Here is a 23,935-nt window from a genome sequence, read left to right as displayed (position 1 = left end):
CTCTACATGTATGTTTTCCTTTTATAACCTTCCCATTTTGTTTATGCTTTTATTTTATTTATACACCAAATTTTAGACACAGCTGACTGGGAACAACCGACGTCTTTTACCGCACTCCGTGTTTCTATTTCCTTCTTGTTTCCTCAACTCGCTTGCTGGAACCATGTTTCCTTTCAACAGTTCCATGGTTAAGGTCTGTGAGCATTCTTTTTAAGGTCTACCAGCAAATGCATTTTTATACTTGTGCTGGTATTTGTTTTATAAATGCAGATTACAAGGTGATTCCATAATTATTTTTCCTCTACTTGATCTGGAAAAAATATGCCATGAATTAAAATAATTTCCTTTAACTTGTTTGAGGTATGTTTGATGGAATGTTCAGCTATTAAACAATAATTGTTTTGTGTCATATCTGTGATTTGTTTATTTGCTACAAAGTTGAAAAAGCTTGATGAGCATCCTCTGAGTATTTCCAGTTTGTTTGTTTGTTTGTTTGTTTGTTTGTTTGTTTAAAATGATTTCTCCTTATCCTCCCCTCACCCTCACCACTTCCCACTTTTGAATATTTCTGACCTACAGCATTTCAGATTTACATTTATGAAAAACAAAAGAATTAAACCTCCATTAACTGGGATTGTATCAACTTTATTTAACACACACACACACGTATATTTAAATACCGTCTAAAATTTTGTAAAGTACATTGAAATAATTTTTTTCTTTTCTTCATATTACAAACGTGAAATGCACCAAAAATAATAAACCATGGTTCACATTTTGACAGCAGTATCAGTAAAAAGAACAAAAGCACAAGGATGTAAGATAGTAAATCCGTTAATGCTCCAAAATTCGGAGGAGCTTGTGATTTTTCAAAATTACCACAGATTTGGGCCAAGACGCATCATGTGATGCCATCACAACACACATTCATGCAAAGCTGAATCTCATTTACCAACAAACATCACAGTGAAAGACTGCAAAACCATTTCGTTCAATTGTGATTTTGCCAAAAAATAGTTTAGTTCGTTTCAAATAGTTTTCCACAAAAAAAAAGCACCAAAAAGTCAAATGTCGCAAAAAATGCTTGATTTTGTTGCTGCGACAATCACAAATAAAATAAATCCTATACAGCCTGAATATACATATACCATATCCCACTCCTTGAAAAACAGGTTTAAAGAGTGTTTTTTTGCTGCTTTTTTTTTTTTTAAACGGATAATATCTCATATCTTCCTAAAGGGGTGCTACTTTTGAACCCTGTCTGAGAGGAAAACGTTGTTGTACATGGAGCCCACTAACTTTTTTTTTCATGATCAGCCACCAGAAGATTGGTCCCACTGTTAATACAAATACCTTCATACCATATGTTTTACTCTTATCCTAATTCTGGGAAGTGTTGAATCCTAGAAGATCCTTTTTCCTCAGGGTCCTCGAACAAAAACCCTTTGCCTTTAACCACTCTAATACATGCTTGGATTAGCTTCTGTGTCACTGGATATTTGGGGGAGAAGGGTCTGCAAAATGTCACTATAACTATACCAAATTATTTTCAAATCTTAAAATTCGTTTGGAATACTGTGTACCCTCTTCCTCTTCAAATCCTCCGGTCCGAAAGCCTCAGGCAGTAGTTCTTCGACTGTCATCTCCACATAGGAACCATCCGGTTTGGACAGGTACACCGCCCAGCCGCCACCAAACTGATGACGTGAAAAATGGGATATTACAAGTTATAGTCATTCCTTCACATTCCTTTTTAAAGAATAAATGTTTGAAGCTTGACTTACTTCCCTCATGAACTGCCTGCACGCTCCACAGGGGGAGATGAACTGTTCACACAAATCACTATCAAAGCAAAGTGGACTGATGTAAATGATTGCTACATAAACAGTTGTTATCCAGACAAGTGTATATAATGACCATAGTAACCACTGGCGCTGTACCTGGCTATTGCAATGGCCTTGAAATTTTTATATCCTTCTGATACGGCCTTTGCGATGGCAGTCCTCTCTGCGCAGATGCCCAGGTTGGAGCAGGCATTTTCAACATTGCAGCCTATTTTGGGAAAAATAAACAAGATGAGTTTGCGGTTGTCATATTTGGTTAATAAATATAACAGTGCTGTTCAATTCTTAATTCTGGTTGGTCAGATTTTTCTATAACAGCAGAGCTGGCAGTAGTTCAGTCTGAAATTTAAATTATATTAATGCACTCCTTCTAATAAATTATTTCATATCGTACACCGATCAGCCATAACGTTGAAACCACTGACAGGGGAAATGAATAACACTGATTGTCTTGTTACAGTGGTACCTGTCAAGGGGTGGGAGATATTAGGCAGCAGGTGAACAGTCAGTTCTCAAAGTTGATGTGTTGGAAGCAGGAAAAATGGGCAAGCATAAGGATCTGCGTGACTTTGACAAGGGCCAAGTTGTGATGACTAGAGACCCGTCGGTCTCCAAAACGCCAGGTCTTGTGGTGTGTTCCCGGTCTACCTGGAAGGACAACTGGTGAACAAAAATAAGGTCATTGGTGCCCAAGGCTCATTGATGCGTGTGGGGAGAGAAGACTAGCCCGCCTGGTCCGATCCCACAGAAGAGCTACTGTAGGCATAAAAGGCGTCAGAACACACAGTGCATCACAGCTTGCTGTGTGCCCATGTTAACCCTTGTCCACCACTGAAAGGGCCTACACTGAGCATGTGATCATCATACCTGGACCATGGAGCAGTGGAAGAAGGTGGTTGGTCTGATGAATTTTCTTTTACATCATGTGGAACGTCAGGTGCGTGTGTGTTGCTTACCTAGGGAAGAGATGGCACCAGGATGCACTATGGGAAGAAGGCAGGGTGGTGGAGGAAGTGTGATGCTCTGGGTAATGTTCTGCTGGGAAACCTTAGGTCCTGGCATTCATGTGGATGTTACTTTGATATGTACCCCCTACCTAGATATTGTTGCAGACCAAGTACACCACTTCATGCTAACCGTATTCCATAATTGCAGTGGCCTCTTTCAGCAGGATAATGCGCCCTGCCACAAAAATTGCTCAGGAATGGTTTGAGGAACATGACAAAGAGTTCCCCAGATCTCAATCCGATCGAGCATCTATGGGATGTTCTGGACAAACAAGTCCGATCCATGGAGACCAAACCTCGCACCTTACAGGACTTAAAGGATCTGCTGCTAACAGCCTGGTCCCAGGTACCACAGTACACCTTCAGAGGGTCCGTTTGTCGGAACAAGAGGAACCTACACAATATTAGGCAGGTGTTTTTAATGTTATGGCTTATCAGTGTATAACGTACGTGATAACAGGAACCCACTTGTCCCACAGACAACATTAAATGCAACTACAAATTGCTTAAAAGAATCAAACAGTATTTTTTTGTCATTTAATAAATGAAAGGTTGTTAGTGGTATAAGAGGAATAAAACACTTTAGGATGTGCAGTTAGGGCCCTTTGCATATCACACCTTCATACTGTTGATTATTTCTCTAGACCAGCTCACCTCGTCATGTTTTATTCCATAGTTTCTCATTTGTAAGTCGCTTTGGATAAAAGTGTCTGCTAAATGAATAAATGTAAATGTAGTTAATACACATAGCTAATGTTTAGTTATTTGATATCATACAATACAGTTGCAGTTTCAGCATGCATTATGTTTTTTACATGGCACTCCAATCTATCAGGGTGGAATCACCCTTCAGTTCTCCTGGTTCTATCATGTACAGTGAGTCAGACATTTCTAACGACAAACCTGTTTCGAAATCAGTCCGGCTCAAGGCTGTGTGGTTGAGCTGGGTGGTAGTACTGTGTTGTTTTTAGTCCTTTTGCTAAGCTATATGACTTCCTGTGATTATAATTAGAACAAGCAAACTCCAAGTCAGTTGTCAAATGACAATTTCATTGACCATGAAACTATTTACTGTTCTTATCTTAATTTCCTATTGAGAGACAAACACAGAACTGGACCATATTGGCACACACTACGTTAATCATTAACATGGTAGAACATGTTATGAAATACAAATGTGGTCATGATGACTGGAAAGATGATTAAACCAAATAGGATCTCTCTGTGTTTTTTGGTGTGTGTGTGTGTGTGTGTGTTTAGTACGTACAGTGTACATTGTGTATAGTACGTCCTCTCCCACCTCCATCAGATGGACAGTGAGTGACCTACTACACGCATTCACAATCTATCTATTTTTCAGGTATAGTTCATCTATACACAGTCTTATAATAGATTGTGAGCATTAGTGTAGTTTGTTTGTTGCTGTGAAATGGTCTAAACTGTGGTTTCTCTTCATTATCACACTGGTACAAGTGAAATGAGCTACAACATTGAAGCTTTTTTATATTTTTAAATTATGGATGCTTGGTGTGCATTCAAATGCCTAAGAGCTGCATGGTAGTCCTCCCTTGACATTTCTTATGTAACCAATAGCATTATGCTGTATATATTATTGAACAGTTTGAGGAACTGAGAATCTGTTGATTATGTGTGCAGAGAAAGGGAAGGGTACAATATACTGTATATATACAGTGCCCTCCACTAATATTGGCACCCTTGGTAAATATGAGCAAAGAAGGCTGTGAAAAATTGTCTTTATTGTTTAACCTTTTGATCTTTTGTTTAAAACATTCACAAAATACTCTGTTCTCATGGATATCAAACAATTATTGACACCCTTTTAGTCAATACTTTGTGCTAGCTCCCTTTGCCAAGATAACAGCTGTGAATCTTCTCCTATAATGCCTGATGAGGTTGGAGAATACATGGCGAGGGATCGGAGACCGTTCCTCCATACAGAATCTCTCCAGATCCTTCACATTTCGAGGTCCACGCTGGTGGACTCTTCTCTTCAGTTCACCCCACAGGTTTTCTATGAGTTCAAGTCAGGGGACTGGGATGGTCATGGCAGGACCTTGATTTTGTGGTCAGTAAACCAGTTGTGTGTTGATGTTGATGTATGTTTTGGATCATTGTCCTGCTGAAAGATCCAACCACGGCCCATTTGAAGCTTTCTGGCAGAAGCAGTCAGGTTTTCATTTAATACCTGTTGATATTTGATAGAGGCCATGATGCCATGTATCCTAACAAAATGTCCAGGACCTCTGGCAGAAAATCAGCCGCAAAACATTGAAGGTTGATTAAAGCAAGAGGTACTTTTCCATATGGTTACATCTCTGTGTGTGCCAAAACCACCTCTGGTGTTTATTACCAAAAAGCTCTATTTTGGTTTCATCTGACCATAGAACCCGATCCCATTTGATGTTCCAGTAGTGTCTGGCAGACTGAAGACACTTGAGTTTGTTTTTGGATGAGAGTAGAGGCTTTTGTCTTGAAACCCTTCCTACTACTTGTGGTGATGTAGGTGACTTTGGATTGTAGTGAATGTTTGGACCTTTTGTAATAGTTGTGTACGAGTCCCTCAGTCGTCCTCAGTCTGAAAAGATGTATCTCAACATCATATAGTCACTGTTGGAAAGTGGTCAAATAGCAGAATATGCTGGAAAAGTAAAGAATGTGCAGGACCTGGAGGATTTTTCTGAAGAACAGTGGGTAGTTTAACTGCTCAGGACAAGCAAGGGACTCGTGAACAACCATCACAAAACATAAACACAGTCGCTGATCATCCAGGTGACGACACACAGGATTAATAATCGAGCGTGTGTAAACTTTTGAACTGGTTCATTTGTGTAAATTCAGTTATTATTGTCTTGTGGACTATATGTAAACATCTGTTATGTGAAATAGCTTATTCAGGGCAGTGCTAAATAAATACAAAATGCAAATTTTATGATCCCTCTTATTTTATAAAGGAAAATATTAACATTTTGCTGATTCTGCAAGCTGTATGTAAACTTATGAGCTCAACGATAGATAGATAGATAGATAGATAGATAGATAGATAGATAGGTAGATAGATAGATAATAGGAGAAGTTGTTTCTTTTAGAGTCTTTTAGTTTCTTGGTGTCTAATAATGTCTGTTTTATTTACAGCCTCTCACCTGTGAACACTTTGCCATCATGGGCCAGAAGTGCAGCCCCAACTCTGAACTTGCTGTATGGACAGTACGCAAATTTCTTAGCCTCCAGAGACTGTCGGATCAGCCCCGTTACCTCCGAGGAGTTTATCTTCAAGCCTGTTGTCAGTCCATGTAGCAGATCATGTCTCCCTTGCAGGTCTCCCATTTGGCTCTGTGTGTGTGTCTGTGTGTCTCTGTGTGTCTGTAACTATAGCTCAGTGTTCCTTTTTTTCCCTTTGCATCCTTTGACTGTTTCTACTATGTCTCAGCTCAGACTTTCTATGAGTTGACATATCCAATCCCTGTTCTAGGATCTTCTATTCTCCTTTACTCCACCCCCCACTCCATGTTATTCAGAGTGCCTTTACATTTACATAACCACATCAAAGTCGAAGGTCACTGAGCGATGACTGTGATGTTTTGTGTGAAATCATGTTGAAAACAACTTGCTCGTCAAAATGGAAAGGTTAATGTGAGATAATATGCCTGGACAATACATGTTTCCTGATACAGTAGGAAACTACTCTAGTGATATATATTTTTAAAATAACTATATTGCTGTTTATGCCTGGTTATGGCATTGAAATTCTGTAGAAACCCAACAATGTAGCATGAGATTAACAAATATTCCATTTTATTCCCCGATTTTCTTCAAGTAAAAATACTCCAGTTACATGCATTTTATATTACAGCACAGTCCTATACTGTGTTTTTGCAGGGTAGAATGACATTTCATTAGCAAACATTAAAAGGCTGTCAGTGTAGTCACAAACCAACACAAGAGGCTCACCACAAACTGACAGTGAAGTGGTTCCTCCTTTATTAATGGTGGGGGGGTTTTTTGTTTGTTTGTTTGTTTCAGTCTAGTTTGTTTTTTATGCTCAAATTCAAGATATGGCCGTTAGAGAACCAACACCTTTTGTCCAACTACCATAATCATAAGATTAACATAGTTTATATATACCGTTTGTGTAAGTTTGTGCCTCAAAGGGTTTTTTAATGGGAAACTGAAAATGTACTTATATTTTACAATTTGGCTGCAAATAAAAATAATTCCAAAAAATTAAAATCTGAAACAGTCGTGCAACAAGACAACGATCAAATAATCAACCAAATAAGTGTTACCCTGGCCCTCTTGGTACCAAGTTGGATCTGAATAAGGCAGTGTATGACATCTTAGCAAGTGAAAATATCTTGAGTATGGACAAATTGATCTAGGATTCCCTATTAAAAGATTACAGTCAACAAAATATATGATTATTAAACCTATTTCTAAACGTTTTTACTCATTTAAAGTTTGATTCTACTGGCAGTATTGTTCCACTGGCAGAGCATTTTTTCAAATTTTAAGCATTTATGTTTTGAAATGCCAATAGATTGAGAAAATTGAAAGAAAATCTGAAAACAGGCTGAATAATCTTATATTTGATTTTATAATAATCTTATAAGAAATATTAGATACGTTTGCTTTCATTTGCGAAGATATCATTTTTTAGACCCCCCCCCCCCCCCAATTCTTCCTAAAAAATATGCAAATTTGTTTCTCAATTTACCTAGTAAAGTCTGATTTTCACTGACCCCAAACTGATTTATTAGTGCCAAGGAAGCTGGTCTGTTCCAAAACTTCTGACAGGCAATATACTATATTCATTGAACATTTGATATGTCATTTCTTCCTATAAGAAGTTGCAAAAAGAACAAAAATATTCTAGTCACTGTTGGTGTCAATGATCCAGTTGATCCAGCGGATGTAGTTACGAACTTTGGTGTAGACACCAGGGAAATATGGATTGGCACAACCAATGCCCCAGGAGACAATACCTTCGAGGTAGCCGTTACATACAAGGGGGCCACCAGAGTCACCCTGCCATGAAAAGGAATAAAATATAAAATGTCATAGTGTCCATAGCCTCACAAAGTCTGAAGTAGGACTGTGATAATTCACCTGCGAGGAAGGATTTACTTGATGGTCAGTGGTGATACCATACATTTATTCCACCTAGTGAGCATTACCACGGGTAAGGATTTCAATTTGTATTTCATACATTTATTTTGATCAGGGTTGGGATGGTTACTTTAAAAATGTATTCTGTTACAAATTACTTCATAAAAAATGTCATCAGTAACATAATCCCAATATCACAGTATGAAAGAAATGTAATCTGATTACTTTTGGATTACTTCAAGGTCACATATGCAAATAAAGTGAAGAGAAAAGCAATCTGATCTACAATACTTTTATTTAGAGCTTATTTTAGAGCTTAAAAACATATTCAGTGTTTGGATTTGTTTTAAGAAATAAATAATAAATGAATAAATAAAAGATCACTGTCCCTGATGCACGTAACATTACATCACAAAAGTAGGTTAGGTTAGGTTAGATGTTGCAAGTGTACCTTCTGCCCTTTCTGCCATCATTTACACATTTGAATGGCCATGTAATACGAAGCAATATGATAACATGAAATTAAAAATGACCTTATATGGCCATGGACATTGTTTCAACTCAGGACAGCTGTCATTTACTGCTATTGTCATGCAACTGTTTGACGCCGTACACAACAGCGCTTCACCTTTGCATGTTCACTGAGAGTATGCTAATGGTTGAGAGGCAGGAATTTGGCCAATAGTTGCTGCAAGTCTTTTATAATCGACCAGTTGGAGTGCGAGAAGGTGGAATTACAGAAAGGGGTTAAAGCAATGCATACATGCACACACATGATGCTGTATGAGACCATAAGCAAATCACAATGAAACTAAAGTCGAATCCTGGACATTTTCTCAAATTTAGAAATCCCGGCCGGACGCGTTTTTAAGGTCTGAAAAAGAGGACGTATGGTCACCCTAACGAAAGCATTTCAGAGAACAATTCGTGTTCATTTCTACCAAATTTTCTTTGTGCAGAATGTATTTGCGCATGCACTCACTCATGTGAGTCACGACTGGCGAGAGAGAACCAGAACTATAATCAAGCAGCTGTCTATATTGTGTTATGTCAAAAGATTAATTTCTTTGGTTTTATATGAAAAAAAAATTCACCCTGATAGTATTCCCATTTTTTTACGAAATGTACCTGCAATCTGTAAACTTTGTTTTTTGACATAACTGTAACGGATTACAGTTACCAGTCTTTTGTATCCTTATTACATAATGCCGCTACATGTATTTTGTTACTCCCCGATCCTGATTTTGATTAATTCAATCATTTGTTAATTTTCAGTAACCATTTTATCCTGATCCCGGTTGTGGTGGATCCAGGGAACAGCGTGCATAAGGAGAGAATACACTCCGTCCATGGCAGAACACTATGTACACAAATACCCTCACAAACCTTGGGACAATTTTGTGTAGCCAATCCACCTACCATGCTTTTTCGGAGGTGGGAGGAAAATGGAAAACCCACATGAACAAAGGAATAACATGTGAATTGCCACATAGACTCTAACCTGAGCTCAGTATCTAACCCGTAACCCTGGAGTTACGAGGAAACAACGCTACCCACTGCGCCACTCACTGTGGTAAATAAAGTCTCATTTGCATAGTACAGTACAACCTGTAGTGTAAAAATGGTTCCTCTTTTTTCCTTTTTTTATTATAAATATTTAATGGTTGTTAGTTTCCTAAATAAGTTATAATTATAAGCATTTAGATAGAATACATTCAAGTTCCTACAGGGGGACAAAGTGAAGAACTAAAAAGTCTTCTAGATAAAGCATAAAAAAGAGTATACATGCTAATATAGTCCAATGCCAATATTCAAATGTTTGTATGTTTTCCAATAAAGCATTTTTTTTTCTTATTTCTTCAACAACCATAGTTCAAGCATTAGGCCGGACTCAGGGTTAAAACATATCATAACTACTGTCAAGGAAATGGTTTAATCTACTGTACATTTCAAGCCAATACCAAGTACAAGGCTCATGTAGTGCCAACTTTAGTAACTTATTTCTAGATTTGATTAAACTTAGTTATTCATAACTTACCTGGTAAGCGGCTTTTCCTCCCACCAGCAGGCAATTTTGATTCATTACGCCTTGTCCAATTAACATTCACTGCCACTATGCACACTAGAACTGAACCTACCTTGTGTACTTATGATCTGTATTTAGTTTGTAGTCGTGACTTACCTGGCATGAGTCTTTTCCTCCCAGTGGAGAGCCGGCACACACCATGTTGTCTGTTATTCTGTAGTAATAGTAATACTGGCAGTTGGGGATGATCTGTACATCCACAGCACGTAGCACAGAGGACAGGGAATAGCTGTAGACCTGCGTGACCCCCCAACCGCTCACTGCACACATCATGCCCCCGTAGAGTGGTGGCGTGTCTGCGCTCGGCAGCTGAACTGGCTGCACGTTAGCATTCAGGTCAGCTCGTTGCTCAAGCTGAAAGACACAGGAGCATGTTCATTCTTTCATTAATTCATTAATTTAAAGTAACAGCTTTATCCTGGTAAGTGTTGCAGTGGATCTGGAGCCTATCCCTAGAACACTGGGTGCAGGGTGGGATGGGACAACAGTCCATTGCAAAGCACTGTTTACACATACATTCACACACTCCATTACACCTTCGGGCAATCTGGCATATTCAATCCACCTATCAGCATGTTTTTGTTTCCTGGAGCTCTATAATTATGATTAATAATATTTTTTTTTATTAATATGTCTTTCCAAATTACCAACACTTAATCACTGTAAAGCACAGTGGCACAAGGAACTTCCTAAACCAAAGAACTGGACCCATAACTATTTGCATCCCTGGAACAATTTGAAAGGGCAGTTATAGCTCAACAGTAATGATTCTGTGCGTTCAACTGGAAAGTTGTAAGTTTAAATCCTCAAACTGCCTGACTGATTCTGTTGAACCCTTGAGAAAGGCCTTTAAACCTCAACTGCTTCATGACTGCCCTATAGCTAAATACAAACTCTGACCAAGTTGGATTATGCAAAGAAAGCATTTTTTCCCCCTGTTCCAGCTCTCAAGACACTTCAGTCAGATAATCAGCATTCAGCCCAGTAATGCAAAGATGCACTGAGTGCAGAAGTAAAAATAAAAAAAGAGTCATCTATGCTGTATATTGTGAGAACACCTCCATTTGAATGCCTGGGTGTCATATAAACAGTAGGGTAAATGCTTTGTTCATTACCAAAAAAATTAGAATATTATGCTGTATAATTGAATCAGTATTTTATATAATTCATTATGAATGATGTTATACTTTATTTCTCCTACAAGATCACCCTCAGATGTCAATGCACATTTTTTACCATTTTAAATAGATCATAATTGTGGTTTGTGTATGTATGTGGTATGTATGTGGTTATACTTAGAGACTGGAAACTTGCTGCACTAGAATTTATTTCCACATAAATCCCCACACAGATCTACATTTTAAAGGATCTAACCTTAGAACTTCTATAAATAATCATTTTCAGGGGCGGTGAATGAGTGTATGAACACCCATTCATACACTATGGACACTTTGGACATGCCAATCAAACTACCATGCATGTCTTTGGACTGGGGAGGAAACCGTAGTACCCGGAGGAAACCCGCGCAGCACGGGGCGGACATGCAAACTCCGCACACACAGGGCCACGGTGGGAATCGAAACCCCAACCCTAGAGGTGTGAGGCAAACGTGCTAACCACTAAGCCACCGTACGCCCACTGAATTTTTGATAATTTATTTAAAAATCTTTTAAATCTTTTTCCACCTGGGTTAAGGTACCTTCTTAGCTAATTTCTTAGGCTTATCCCTAAAAACTCTAACACCTACAGGGTTCCCCATCTGAGGAGGTTCTAAGTAAAACCCCTTTAGGAAAGAAAGAAGGCTTAACTATACAAAGAACCTATTGTTTCTTTGAGTGTAATGTAAGGTACACAATAAAGAGTGTTTTAAACCATTTGAAGAATCTAAGTTGGCCTGGTCCAAAGACAGGGCCACCAAATGATGTTTGGTTTCACTTACCTTCAGGAGCATGATGTCGTTATCAAATGTCCTGTAGTTATACAGGTAGTAGACCAGGGTTTTGGAGACATTAAACACCTGCTCTACTCCCTCTTTCTTGAAGAGATCATGCTCACTCAGCACTACTTTGATCAAATAGTTTCTGCAGATCAGAGATGTTATTTGTTAGTAGTCTAAGCCCAAATGCTGGTCAGGTATTTCATTTTAATGCTTTCCAGTTTGACGGATTCTTTTAATCAAACTTAATGCTCAGATTGAGGCAGAAAAAAAAGAATCAACAAGAGTGCAGTCAGCTGTATTAAAACCGATTTGACATGGCTGCAGTACTCACGGCTTCCAGCAGTGTGCAGCAGACACCACCCACTGTGGGTGAATAAGAGTTCCTCCACAGTAGTGCTGGTTATTGTACTGTAGTGATGCCTGGTATTTTATGGAGTAGGGCTCAACTTCTTGGCCTCCAATGATCCTTTGCTGTAGGGAAGCTATGAGGAGAAGGAACCCTAGTACTTGGAATCACTCTTATATGAAATGTGCACACACATTCACACACTCATTTACACCTAGGGGCAATTTAGTGTAGCCAATCCATCAACCAATGCAGCTGGTAGCTTTGCTGCCTCACATGTCCAGGGTCCTGGGTTCAATTCTCAGCTCGGGTTACTGTTTGAGGCACTGGATCCACTGCAACCCTAACAGGATAAAGCAGTTACTGAAAATGAATGAATGAATCCATCTACTGGCATGTTTTGGGAAGCAGAAGGAAACGGGAGAATCTGGAAGACCTTGAGGAAACCCATGTGGACATGGGGACAACTTGTGAAACTCCATACAGACATTAACCCAAGCTCAGGACTGAACCCTAGACTTGAGTCCCACCATGCCACAATCTTATACAGTAAATAAAGTTGTACTGTATGTACATTTATACTGTATGTACTGTATACAATACTGTAGTAATGGAACACAATCTAGTTTGCTTATTGAATGCAGTGTTATTGGATTAGATATGTTTGACTTGCATTATAAGCAATGGGAACTTTACCTTGCATGATGGAAATGACAAAAAGCAGTGAATATTCAACACAGTTCTTCATGCTTTAAAAAAAAGAAGCAGAAACACAAATGTAGAGGTTAAAAATCAGCTACGTAGAACCATAAAATGTAAGGCCCTATCGATCAAACAGTTTAACATGCAGTTTGTACAGTATATTATCATCTTATAAAAAAAACTATTATAATATCAATAACAGTACTCACTTTCTCTCTGGTAAGAGCAGCACAGGTCAGGAATAGCAGGTCCTTCAGCGCTGATGACACTGAGAACCTTCAGTTTGCTTTTATACTGTAACCACATCGTTCCCTAAGGTATGATAGCCAGTCATGTATATTGTTTCCCCAACACAGACCTAGACAATTGTAAGAAATGCCTTAGCCCTGCAGAACATATTTCTATAGTTTGGGGGATTCCCTTTATTCAATACCTGTTGAGCCTCTCCAATTTTTCTGAGGCTTGATAATTGATTTGGCAGAACTATATAATATTTTATAGTGAAGTAACTGTAATGTTCAAGAAATTCAAATAGCATGATATATTGTGGTTATTTTTAATTCTGAAAAGTCAGAAATCGGTACAACTCTGTTGCAGTGCGATAACAATAAGTTTTTTGATGTACCAATCCAGATTAATTTAACCAGTTCCTTCCAACTAATCCACAATCCCCAGTCAGATGATACGCCTAGATTTTGTTGCAGAGATCAGGCCGTTTCCCACTGTGTTATCAGCTTATAATCTCTCTGTGCCTGTGTTTCTGTGTTCGTTCCTTCTCTCCTGACCTCTTTAACCAGTGCTACAGACTGAGTGCACATTATATGGCATTGTTCTGATTTCTCCCCGGGGCTGATAGCTACACCGGGACAGGATGTCTTTCCAAACCCAGTTACAAACCAGGAGCTGAAATACAACAGTCACGCCAACACAAAAAAGCCAGTGTAGGTTAGATTTGCCATGTGTGATATATCCATATAGAGGAAGTGGAGAATACTGTATGTGATCATATAGTACTGTTGTAAAACTTGGCTATTTTTGTGGACTGGTCCTGATGCCATTAATTGTTGGGAACATATTAATTACACACCAAATGGAACCTCCAGTGATTAATAGATAAATAGATAGATGGGGGGTGGACGGACGGACGGACGTGATTTCATAACTACACAGAATACCATCCATCCATGCTTATCCTACACAGGATCACAGGGTAATCTGGAGCCTATCCCAGGGTACTCGGGACACAAGGTAGGGGACACCCTGGATGGAGTGCTAACCCATAATCACACACACACCCATTCACACACTATGGGAAATTTGGAAATTCCAACACTGTAAAACATGATAGCCCCATTTAAGTTATGTGAACTTATTTATCAATCTTTAACTCCAATTGTCATGGCAAGTTTTAGATATTGAACTCAAGTTTTAAAAAATTAAACTTTATAATCCGTTGTCTTGACTTGGAAAACTTGTAAAAACGTAACTTTTTAAGTTGAAACAAAGGTTATCTTCAGGTTGAGTTTAATCACGTTTTTAAGGCAGCAGGTGAACTTTTGCTTCTACATATAACCTGAAATGTTTTACAGTGAATCAGCCTACAACGCATGTCTTTGGACTGGGGGAGGAAACCGGAGTACCCAGAGGAAACCCCCAAAGCACGGGGAGAACATGCGAACTCTGCGCACACAGGGCAGAGGAGGGATTTGCACCCCCAACCCTGAGGTGCGAGGCAAACGTACTACTGTGTCACCAGACAGAATACTTGCTGCATTATTGAAACAAGTGTAATTGCAGGCATATTAATAGGGGCTCATTAAAGTTGCCATTTGTAATATTTAAAAGTGTTTCTAGACCTTTTAAATAATAAGACATATTTGAAAATATAATATGGAGCAGTAGGAGGAAAGTGATGAGGCAATTAAGTAAACTCAGGATGTTCTTCATTTGGGTGAATCCACAAATCAAATGGGTCAAAGAACAGTTTGGCAACATTAAACTGGGATGATTCAAGGATCCATAATTCAAGTTGGGGAAAAATATATAATTAATTGGAAACAGAAAAACAAGGCTTGGAGCTGAACAATATAAAAACACAGGATATAACACAGAAACAGCAGGGTATAAATAGACAACCCTAGGATAAACAAACTAATTAAAATTAATTAAGGAACAGGTGAGACATGGAACAGACGCACACAGTTGGAGAAGAAACCAATGGCAGGATGGCAGCAGTTACAGGACTAGACCCAAAAATAAAGGCACATGTATGAAAAAGAACAAGTGTATGCAGCACACTCATAAATGTGTGGAGAGGCATGAGTCTCCATCCCAGCTGAAGCAGAGCTACTCAACTCTGCCTTGTTTCCTTAAGCTACTAAAGATGGGGAAGGGTTATCATTGTTTTCACACTGCAATTGCAATTTTCCTCACAATCACCAGAGGGCATTAAAAATAACAAACTGCTTCTTTAAAACACAACCTGTTTGATATTTATTATATACTGTATATTATATACCACTCTGTTTCATGTAGTATACCCAAGTCAGGAAATACTAATCAGTGAAGAACAGAAAACAAATAAATTATGCAATTATCAGAAAATATAAGGCCGTGTTTTCGGCAAAGTTGTTTTGTTTGTAAAGTCGCTCATATACTGATATGTTATACTCATTTAATATAATTGACGAACATATTTTATCCACCATAACAATACAAGCATTATATCTTTTTTTTTTTTCCCTCAGTGAAGCATGAATTGTTGCCAAGCTGAAATTGAAATCTTAGACATTTGTGGACAGCTTCTGATGTGGTTTCCTCTTGGAGTTGAGAGGTGATTCTACAGTTTAGCCAAGTTTACCCAGGCAGTCTCACATGTATTAGCCTTCTATTGCTATCATGGCCAGGATACTGTTTGGGACCTTTGCGCTTCTGAAGCTCTTCACAGCCAGCAGTAAGTACATTTGTAATAAACATTAGCATGTGAAAAACGAATCTATGTCTTTTTGACCTATTTATTTAGGCAGTTGTGGAAAGGCATAATGAAATATTTTTGAAGAACCGAAGTGAAATCATGCCTGAACAAGATTTGAACACTTTGTTGAAGATTGTTAATATTATAATAAACTCAGGGTAGTCTGTGCTCTGTAGACTACTGTATAGGACATATAGGTTCATTCTGTGATTTTTTATTTTTGCCCTGCCTGCAAAGTGCCTCATCTTTATAGTATAATGTGATTATCATCAATGTCAGTAGAGCACTCATTTATAAGCTGTTTATCTTTACATTCTGGGTATACAGGATCCCCCAGGGAGACAGCTGACCTGTATGAATCCCTCGAAGCTTTTAGTTCCCACAAGCAAGGACAATGACTTGCACTTGTGCTTTTTGTGTTTTGTATTCAGCCTGCTCAATAGTCAGTCACATTTCTCGTTAGACTGGGGGTAAATCTGTTGTTGCCCTTCTCTCTGAGGTATTTTTTTTTTGTCTTAGATAAGCCATCTGTGATGCCTGAAAGGTCTTTAAATCTTGAGCAATCTGTTCATTATTTATTTAGTTATTTATTATTTATTTTTATTTTTTTACCAGGTCAAGGTTTCTTTCAGAGCCAAAGAGCTGGTGATTATGCGCCATCACTACATTCAGTCAAATATATTGTGTCTTTGCAAACCTCAAAAGGCCAGCATTTCTGTGTAGGATCCCTGGTGCATAAATATTGGGTTCTAACTGCTGCACATTGTAAAACAGGGTGAGTTCCTTCTTCTTTACTTAGCAAATTATTCTCATTTTTTTTTGTTTGTGAATTATACACTGAATCATGGCATGGAAGAGACACAGAGTCTCGGGGCAATCGGCCACCCTTTGGATGAGGTACAAGCCAAAAAACAGGGAACACTGGCACAACATTAGAAGGGTAACCTTGATGTGTCATTATTGTGTTTCACAATAAAAGACAAATGCTTATCTGCAGTTATGAATGCATTTCTTTGCCTCAATCCTCCCATACTGGCCCACTGTGTCTCAGTAGGCACCCTAATCAAGACCATAAAAGTAACTGATACTTCCATAGAACACAATCATTAAAAAAAAATAAATAAAAAAAATGCAGGAACAAATCTATATAGCTAAATAATAAATATTTTTTAAATGTTTAATAGTTAATATATAAGACAAGATCACGACCAAAACCTTTCACTTGATTCTGAACCCATCTCTTATTTTGGAACTATTAATAAAATGATGGATTGCTTTTTCCTGACAGTGGTGAATAGTACAGAGAAGTGAGGAATAACACACAATGGGGCATGCTGTCATGTTACAAAGAAAGAAGAATTTCCTATGGTGGAAAGCTTACTGACTCTTAGCAAAAGTTCACCATATCAACAATTATACAGATAGTTTATACACCCGAATGGGTCAATAGCAACAAAATGTTGATTAAGTGACCAATGTAACCGAACAGTCGCTGTGCCATCACACCTTCAGAGTCTGAATCAAGTATCCCTGGCCTGTAGTGAGTTTCAGGTGTGACATGACACTTATTTATCATGTATGAGATGCAGATGTCTTGCTCTCAGGGTGGATCAGATGATGATAGTGGCTGGAGACAACACTCTTGGCAAGTACGAAGGTATGGAGCAGTATTCTAAACCGTACTCCATTACACCCCATCCACTGTACAACAAGAGCACCAATAATGCAGACATCATGCTCATTAAGGTACAACTGTTTTGCGTATAGAGTCTTTAATAACACTTTCTATGTTAAGGACATAAGAATACATAATATGTTATAAAATATATTTATTTATAAGGGTTTTTTTTTTACATTTTTATAATTACACTTGAAAATTCCTTACACTTTCTATCAATGAGTATAATGCATTGTGAATTCATTATGAATGCATTATATTGCCAATTGCATAAAAACTTTACATACCACTTAAGTAACTAAAAGTATATACTTTTCATTTGTAAGTGTACATTATTAACCGACTTACGGTCATAAAGTTAGATATATTTTAAACTAAACTTGTTTACAAATCCAATACCGTCTCTGGGAAACACCATTAAGGCATGCCAAGGGACCTATGCTTAAACTATGCAAAGTAGGCTTGAGTTTGTTTGATACTGGTGATATAGTGTGTAACATGCACCATTTATAACGCATTATATTAAGAATAAGAATCCCTAATGCATAAAAAAAAAAATTGCTTTAAAGTACAAACATACCTTTATTGTATATTATGGATGCATATGTTTATTATTCATTGTAAATATGTACTTCATAGAAAACATGACTAAGTTTTCTGTTAACATATCGAACTTCCTATTCCTAATCCACTGACAGCATTATTTAATTTAGGTGGTAATCATAAATACAGGTTATATGCTGGCACCTTTAAGATTGAAATGGGTTTAAGATTGAAATGGCGATATCAACGCCAGTGTAAATATTATCTTTAATCCTAACCAGAAGGATGCTGTGATTAAATGCCTGAGAATAAACCAGATGCCCAGTTCTAATCTCTACACCCTTTCTATGTTTGCTTTAGCTCCGGGCTCCAATAAAGCCGAACAGGTACGTCTCCCTGGCTCCTCTTCCCAAACAAAACACAGGAGTGCTGCCTGGCCAGCTGTGTCAGGTGTCCGGTTGGGGTTCCACAAGCCAGGGCAGGGGTGTGAGCCCCCTTGCTCTTCAGTCTGTAACAGTGCCCAGCATCTCCACAGCTAAGTGTAATAGCAGCAAGTCCATCAATGGAAGCATTACAAGCAATATGATCTGTGCTGGCTACAGTACTGGAGGCAAGGATGCATGCAAGGTATCTGACCTTAATGGTTTGAGGTCAGCCAGGGCGGTAAAATGTCTATTTGTTTTGGTTTTGTTGTTTTAATTTGAGGCGACTGGACTTGTGGTATAACCATAAAGAAGTATTGCGATCAGATTGTGAGGAAGAGAATTGGAGATCGTTACTCCAGATATGATGACGGACTAGTATGACTATATGCTATGATTTAAAAAATGTCATAGTTACACAATAACACTATACAGAAATATAACATACCGTATTTATAAATACGTTTTCAAAATCTAAGAAAAGTGTATTTCTACATGATCTTTACCTAGGCTTTATCGGTGTTGTCGATTCTTTTAAGGGGAAAGTAGCTAACACATTCTCAAAAAGTTGCTAGAAGTGTCCAGGTGATGTCATAGACTCGTTTGCATGTTCGTTGAATCATCATGATCTTTTGCACATCAAAATGTGTTCCATGCAGAAGGAAGATTTTCTGAAGACCCTTGTCAGTGATTTTTCCTTAGGAGCAATCAATCAGCAATCAATGATTGGTCTTTGGGAACAATGGTTGATCAGTGATTGGCTGTTTGGAACAGTCGTGGTCAGTGATTGGTCTTTGAGATCAACAGTGATCAGTAATTGGTCGTTGAAAGCGATGATCTGTTATTAGGATCATTGAGATCATACGTTCAAGCGCAACTTAGTCAGCGTTTGCACACTTGTAGTAACTTGAACTAAGACACTAATTCGACAACACTGTGTTTTATTAGTTTATTAGAAACTACTGAAATATTTTAAAGAAATATAGATTGCTTAAATTCTAGCATGTTTCGCAGAACCTCACAGGCAGAGCACTCACTCACTAGATAACTTTAGTTCGCTAAATATATATTACAGTATATAAGTCAGCTAAAGATTTGCTACAAAATCGAATTCTTGTCACAAAACAAATGACATGTATGACATAGCTAACTGTTGAACTTGCTAACTAGCTAACTCTTGTAGCAAAAGATAAGTAGCTAGCTAACTTAACTCGCCTAAGTGGTGTCAGCCAGCTCATATTTAGCTACTCGTGCTAACTCTTGTTATAAAACACAAACTGTATATCATGGCTACTTGTAGAACTCACTAGCTAAATACTGTATCTATAGCCAAAATACCTAGCTAAATTTAGTTTACTAGCCATTTTTGGGAGCACACATTTTGCTACTCGAGCAAAACACGGGGAGTCTAATGTACAGTAGATGGTCATGTTGTGTTTGTATCTTTGTAACTAATTGTGCAGCATTGTGATAATATTGGAAATTATCTCAGACCACGATTTCAAGCACTTGACACACCAGCTCGGAATGATTTTAGTGTTTGATTACAGTATACATGTCTTTATCTACTTTTATAGCTGTCTACTAGTATCGATAATTCCATTGATTTATAACCCCTGCTTCAGAACTGACGTTACTATCCCACTGTTCTTCTCCAATCAACTTTGTAGGCTGACAATAATTTCTTTTGAGTGATTGCGTAAAGGCTACAACTCTGCGTGTGTTGTGATGTTCTAGTGGGATTCTGGAGAGCTGCTTGTGTGTGATGGACGACTTTATGGGCTCGCCTCCTGGGGAAACAGCTGTGGGGATACCAGGTTTCCGGGAGTCTACACGGCTGTGGCCAGGTTCCGCAGGTGGATAGACCGTACCATCTACAGGTCCATCATACGATGTTACAAGTACAGAAAGCCACTGGCCTTGAAATCCACTTCAAGTGATGTTTAGTTAATATACAGAATATACAGAATGTCATCATTTGGTGTCTTTCTGCATTGTTGCATTACAACCTGAAATTAAAATGGATGTTTTGGGGGTTTGTACCCTTTGATTTACACAACATGCCTACCACTTTGAAGTTGCAAAATATTTTTTAGTGTGACACTAGCAATGATTAAGACAAAAAAACAGAAATCTTGAATGTGCGTAAGCATTCACACACACACCTCCTACCACCCCACCCCACTCCCCATCACCTTTTTCTGCAATTACAGCTGCAAGTCTCTAGGGGTATGTCTCTATTGGATTAGCACATCTAGTCACTAGCATTTTTGTCCATTTTTCAAGGCAAAAATGCTCCAGCTCCTTCAAGTTAGATGAGTTGTGTTGGTGTACAGCAATCTTCAAGTCATGCCACAGATTCTCAATTGGTCAATTGCACTGATGTCTGGCCTTTGACTAGGCCTTTCAGAACAGGTGTATTTAAGCTGTGTTCATAATTACTACATGACAATTCGGAGCTGTTCACGTCCTCAGACTCAGAATTATGCGTTTCTATACGCCAAAATGAATCCGTGTGAAATGATGTTGTTGACAGCTGCTAGCTACATTAAACTATATTGTATGTCTTTTGTTTATTTTCAGATTAATCGTGCATTATTAATACATTAATAATAGTCAATCATACGAATTATTACACAGAAATATTACTTGATAACTACGTAACTACATTTTACTACTGAAGCCGCCACCATTTTGAGTATTTCTGCATGACGTTGCAGCGGTCAGGTGGTAGTCAGAGCGCAGAGCTGTAATTAAAAAGTTGTAATTATGAGTTCTACATGGATGTGAACGCTTTTTACAAGTCAGAATCTCGTAATTACAGTAATTACAACATGGTGTGAACGCAGCTTTATACTGACATCATGTGACAGATCATGTGACACTTTCGTTGCACTTCAAGCTGCACCTTAATCAACGAATCAAGTGACTTCTGAAGTTAATTGGTTGTACCAGATCTTATTTAGAGGTTTCATAGCAAAGGGGGTGTATATATATATATATATATATATATATATATATATATATATATATATATATATATATATATATATATATATATATATATATAAAATCTTTTCGATTTTTTTTTAGACAAGGTATTTTTTTCATTCCACTTCAAGTATTTTGTAAGGTCCATTACGTTTATAAAATACAAATGCAAAGACAGAATTGCTGTTTATTTGTGTCATTAAAGCTATAAAACATAGCTTATATCATAAGCTACATCATTTTTGAGTAACTGATTACTGAGTGCAGTATGTATTCTGCCTATAAATTATGGCTGTATAATGAGTATTTTTGAAAGAAGATCAATCAATCAAATAACTGCAAATATTGTAGTGTATCTGGTAATATTAATAAGCAATAGTATATGCTGAAATACACACCAGAATGAAATAGCTAAGAGAAACTTGTACACTTATGAAGTCCCCTTGGGTAGCTAAAAATCCATCAGGATTGGGTGTGTCAGCACAACCTTATTACTGAAGCTGGCATCATTAAGAAGAGTTTAGTTTCACTGCCGGCACTTGATATCATGGTGTAAAGTGATAGTACCAGTAGATAGTAAGGCGCTGTGTTAACAGGCGCTCACACCTATTTATTCATACATGTTACAGAGCCGTTTTGTTATTGTCACCCTTTCGCCGAGCTGAAAGGCATACAGTGCATTGTTACATTGAAATCAATGGGTCCATTATTCAATGTAAAGCTGGATTCTGTTATGTCATACTTAATAACCTCAACGTGATTTGGTTCGAACTGGTGCAGTCCTTTGGATATGCAGTGAAAGTAACACAGTCAGTCACATGTTTCTTGAGTGAAGGAGGTCTAATAAAGGCAGTGAGTGGAAAATAGTCCCGTATCGACCCACTGGACCCTGGACCCTTTTTTGCTGTTTAGTTAATAAATGAATAGAGTTTCAGCCACTGCTCTATTGCACAGTGGGTTTTTTTTTTTTCAGTCTATCTCTCTTTCAAATTTCTCTTTTCCTTCTAATGCATGTCATGATGAGTGATTTGACTGAGTTTTCCCTAAAATCAGTCAGGGCTATTTTCACCCACTCCATGTAAGATTACACCGACATATAAACCAAAAATAAACAAATGCAAAAAAAATCTCCACTGGCCTTGAGCGCCGCTGGCGCTTGCATCACATCTCTCTCCAACCTACTACAAAAACAAGTAAAAAGCACAGGAATGTAAACAGCTGTCTGCCTTTTGGGGCTCGGACTTGCGTCATATATCTCTACGCTCACTCCAGCATGAGTCATGTTGATCATACAGAATCTAGCGTACAGCTCGAGTGGCACAGCTGTGCAACTAAATGATGGAAAATGACTGTATAGACCTGTGAATTCATTTTATTAGTAAACCTGGAAGTAAATATATGTAGCTGTATATTAATGTAGCCCTTTTGTTGCCAAGCACTTTGTCAGTATCTTATTCATTATTGGAAAGGGAGACCCATAGCACCAACCGTGAACAGGTATTGTTTGGGTGGTGGAACATTCTCAGTACAGTGACACTGTCATGGTAATGCACGTGGCACTGGTATCATGTGTGCTTGCACTTACTGACTTTTTGACCCACAGTTTTCGATAATGAACATGATTTCCTGTCTGTGCAGAGTTTCACATGTTCTCACCATGTCCGTATAGGTTACCTCCAGGTGCTCTGGTTTCCTCCCACCTCCCAAATACACCCCAGGGTAAAATAAGTGTGAATAATGGTGCGCATGGTGCCTTGTGACGGATTGGTGCTCCATCCAAGGTATATTCCTGCTTCGTTTCCTGTGTTCCTGGGCTAGGATCCACCTCTATCCTGAGTGTCCTCCAGCCCTTCAGTGTCATTTTTTGACTTCAGTGTTGTTAACTGGATATATTTGAGTGGGTTAAAAAGTCCCTTCAGTGCTTCTGTGGCTGATACACCTTTCATGTCATGTCATGTCTTGTCGTGTGTGTGTGTGGTTGTGTGTGTGGGTGTGGGGTGGGGGGGTGGGGGTTACCATATTGCGCATAGCAACAGATCTGCTAAAGTCACTAACTATGTGGATTTCTAAAGTGCACCTGTCCTATATGGTAGTATTTATTTACTTAATAGTTCAGTGGGTGCATACACAAAGTAGGTGGTATTTAAGTCTTGGAAAAATATCACGGCAGAAACTCCGCGCGCGTCCCTTCCTCTTCAGGGGGAAACGCGCCACCGGTGACGCGCTTTGTCCTCCCTACCTCGGCAAACACACACACACACACACACACACCAAGTCTT

General features: G+C 38.4%; 3 protein-coding genes across 3 annotated transcripts; 1 reads left to right on the top strand and 2 right to left on the bottom strand.

Moving 5' to 3' along the window:
• Nucleotides 1-624: 624 nt before the first annotated feature.
• cdab (cytidine deaminase b) lies at nt 625-6,302 on the bottom strand. Its single transcript, XM_017450873.2, has 4 exons — nt 6,013-6,302; nt 1,941-2,052; nt 1,785-1,842; nt 625-1,697 (listed from the first exon to the last, which is right to left on the bottom strand). The coding sequence occupies exons 1-4, from the start codon at nt 6,194-6,196 to the stop codon at nt 1,557-1,559; spliced, it is 495 nt and encodes a 164-aa protein (XP_017306362.1). The 5' UTR covers nt 6,197-6,302; the 3' UTR covers nt 625-1,556.
• Nucleotides 6,303-7,558: 1,256 nt separating this feature from the next.
• si:dkey-33m11.8 (trypsin) lies at nt 7,559-13,405 on the bottom strand. Its single transcript, XM_017496596.3, has 6 exons — nt 13,258-13,405; nt 13,043-13,095; nt 12,332-12,482; nt 12,001-12,142; nt 10,158-10,415; nt 7,559-7,894 (listed from the first exon to the last, which is right to left on the bottom strand). Exons 2-6 carry the CDS (start codon nt 13,092-13,094, stop codon nt 7,739-7,741), a joined length of 759 nt encoding a protein of 252 aa, XP_017352085.1. The 5' UTR covers nt 13,095; nt 13,258-13,405; the 3' UTR covers nt 7,559-7,738.
• Nucleotides 13,406-17,443: 4,038 nt separating this feature from the next.
• Nucleotides 17,444-21,467, top strand: si:dkey-33m11.7 (trypsin-3). Its single transcript, XM_047149501.2, has 3 exons — nt 17,444-17,768; nt 18,604-18,870; nt 20,403-21,467. Exons 1-3 carry the CDS (start codon nt 17,601-17,603, stop codon nt 20,610-20,612), a joined length of 645 nt encoding a protein of 214 aa, XP_047005457.1. The 5' UTR covers nt 17,444-17,600; the 3' UTR covers nt 20,613-21,467.
• Nucleotides 21,468-23,935: the final 2,468 nt, after the last annotated feature.

The sequence above is a fragment of the Ictalurus punctatus genome, chromosome 21 (assembly GCF_001660625.3).
Source record: "Ictalurus punctatus breed USDA103 chromosome 21, Coco_2.0, whole genome shotgun sequence".
In the NCBI taxonomy this organism is placed as follows: Eukaryota; Metazoa; Chordata; class Actinopteri; order Siluriformes; family Ictaluridae; genus Ictalurus; species Ictalurus punctatus.
This window is presented reverse-complemented; position numbering and strand designations above follow the sequence as displayed.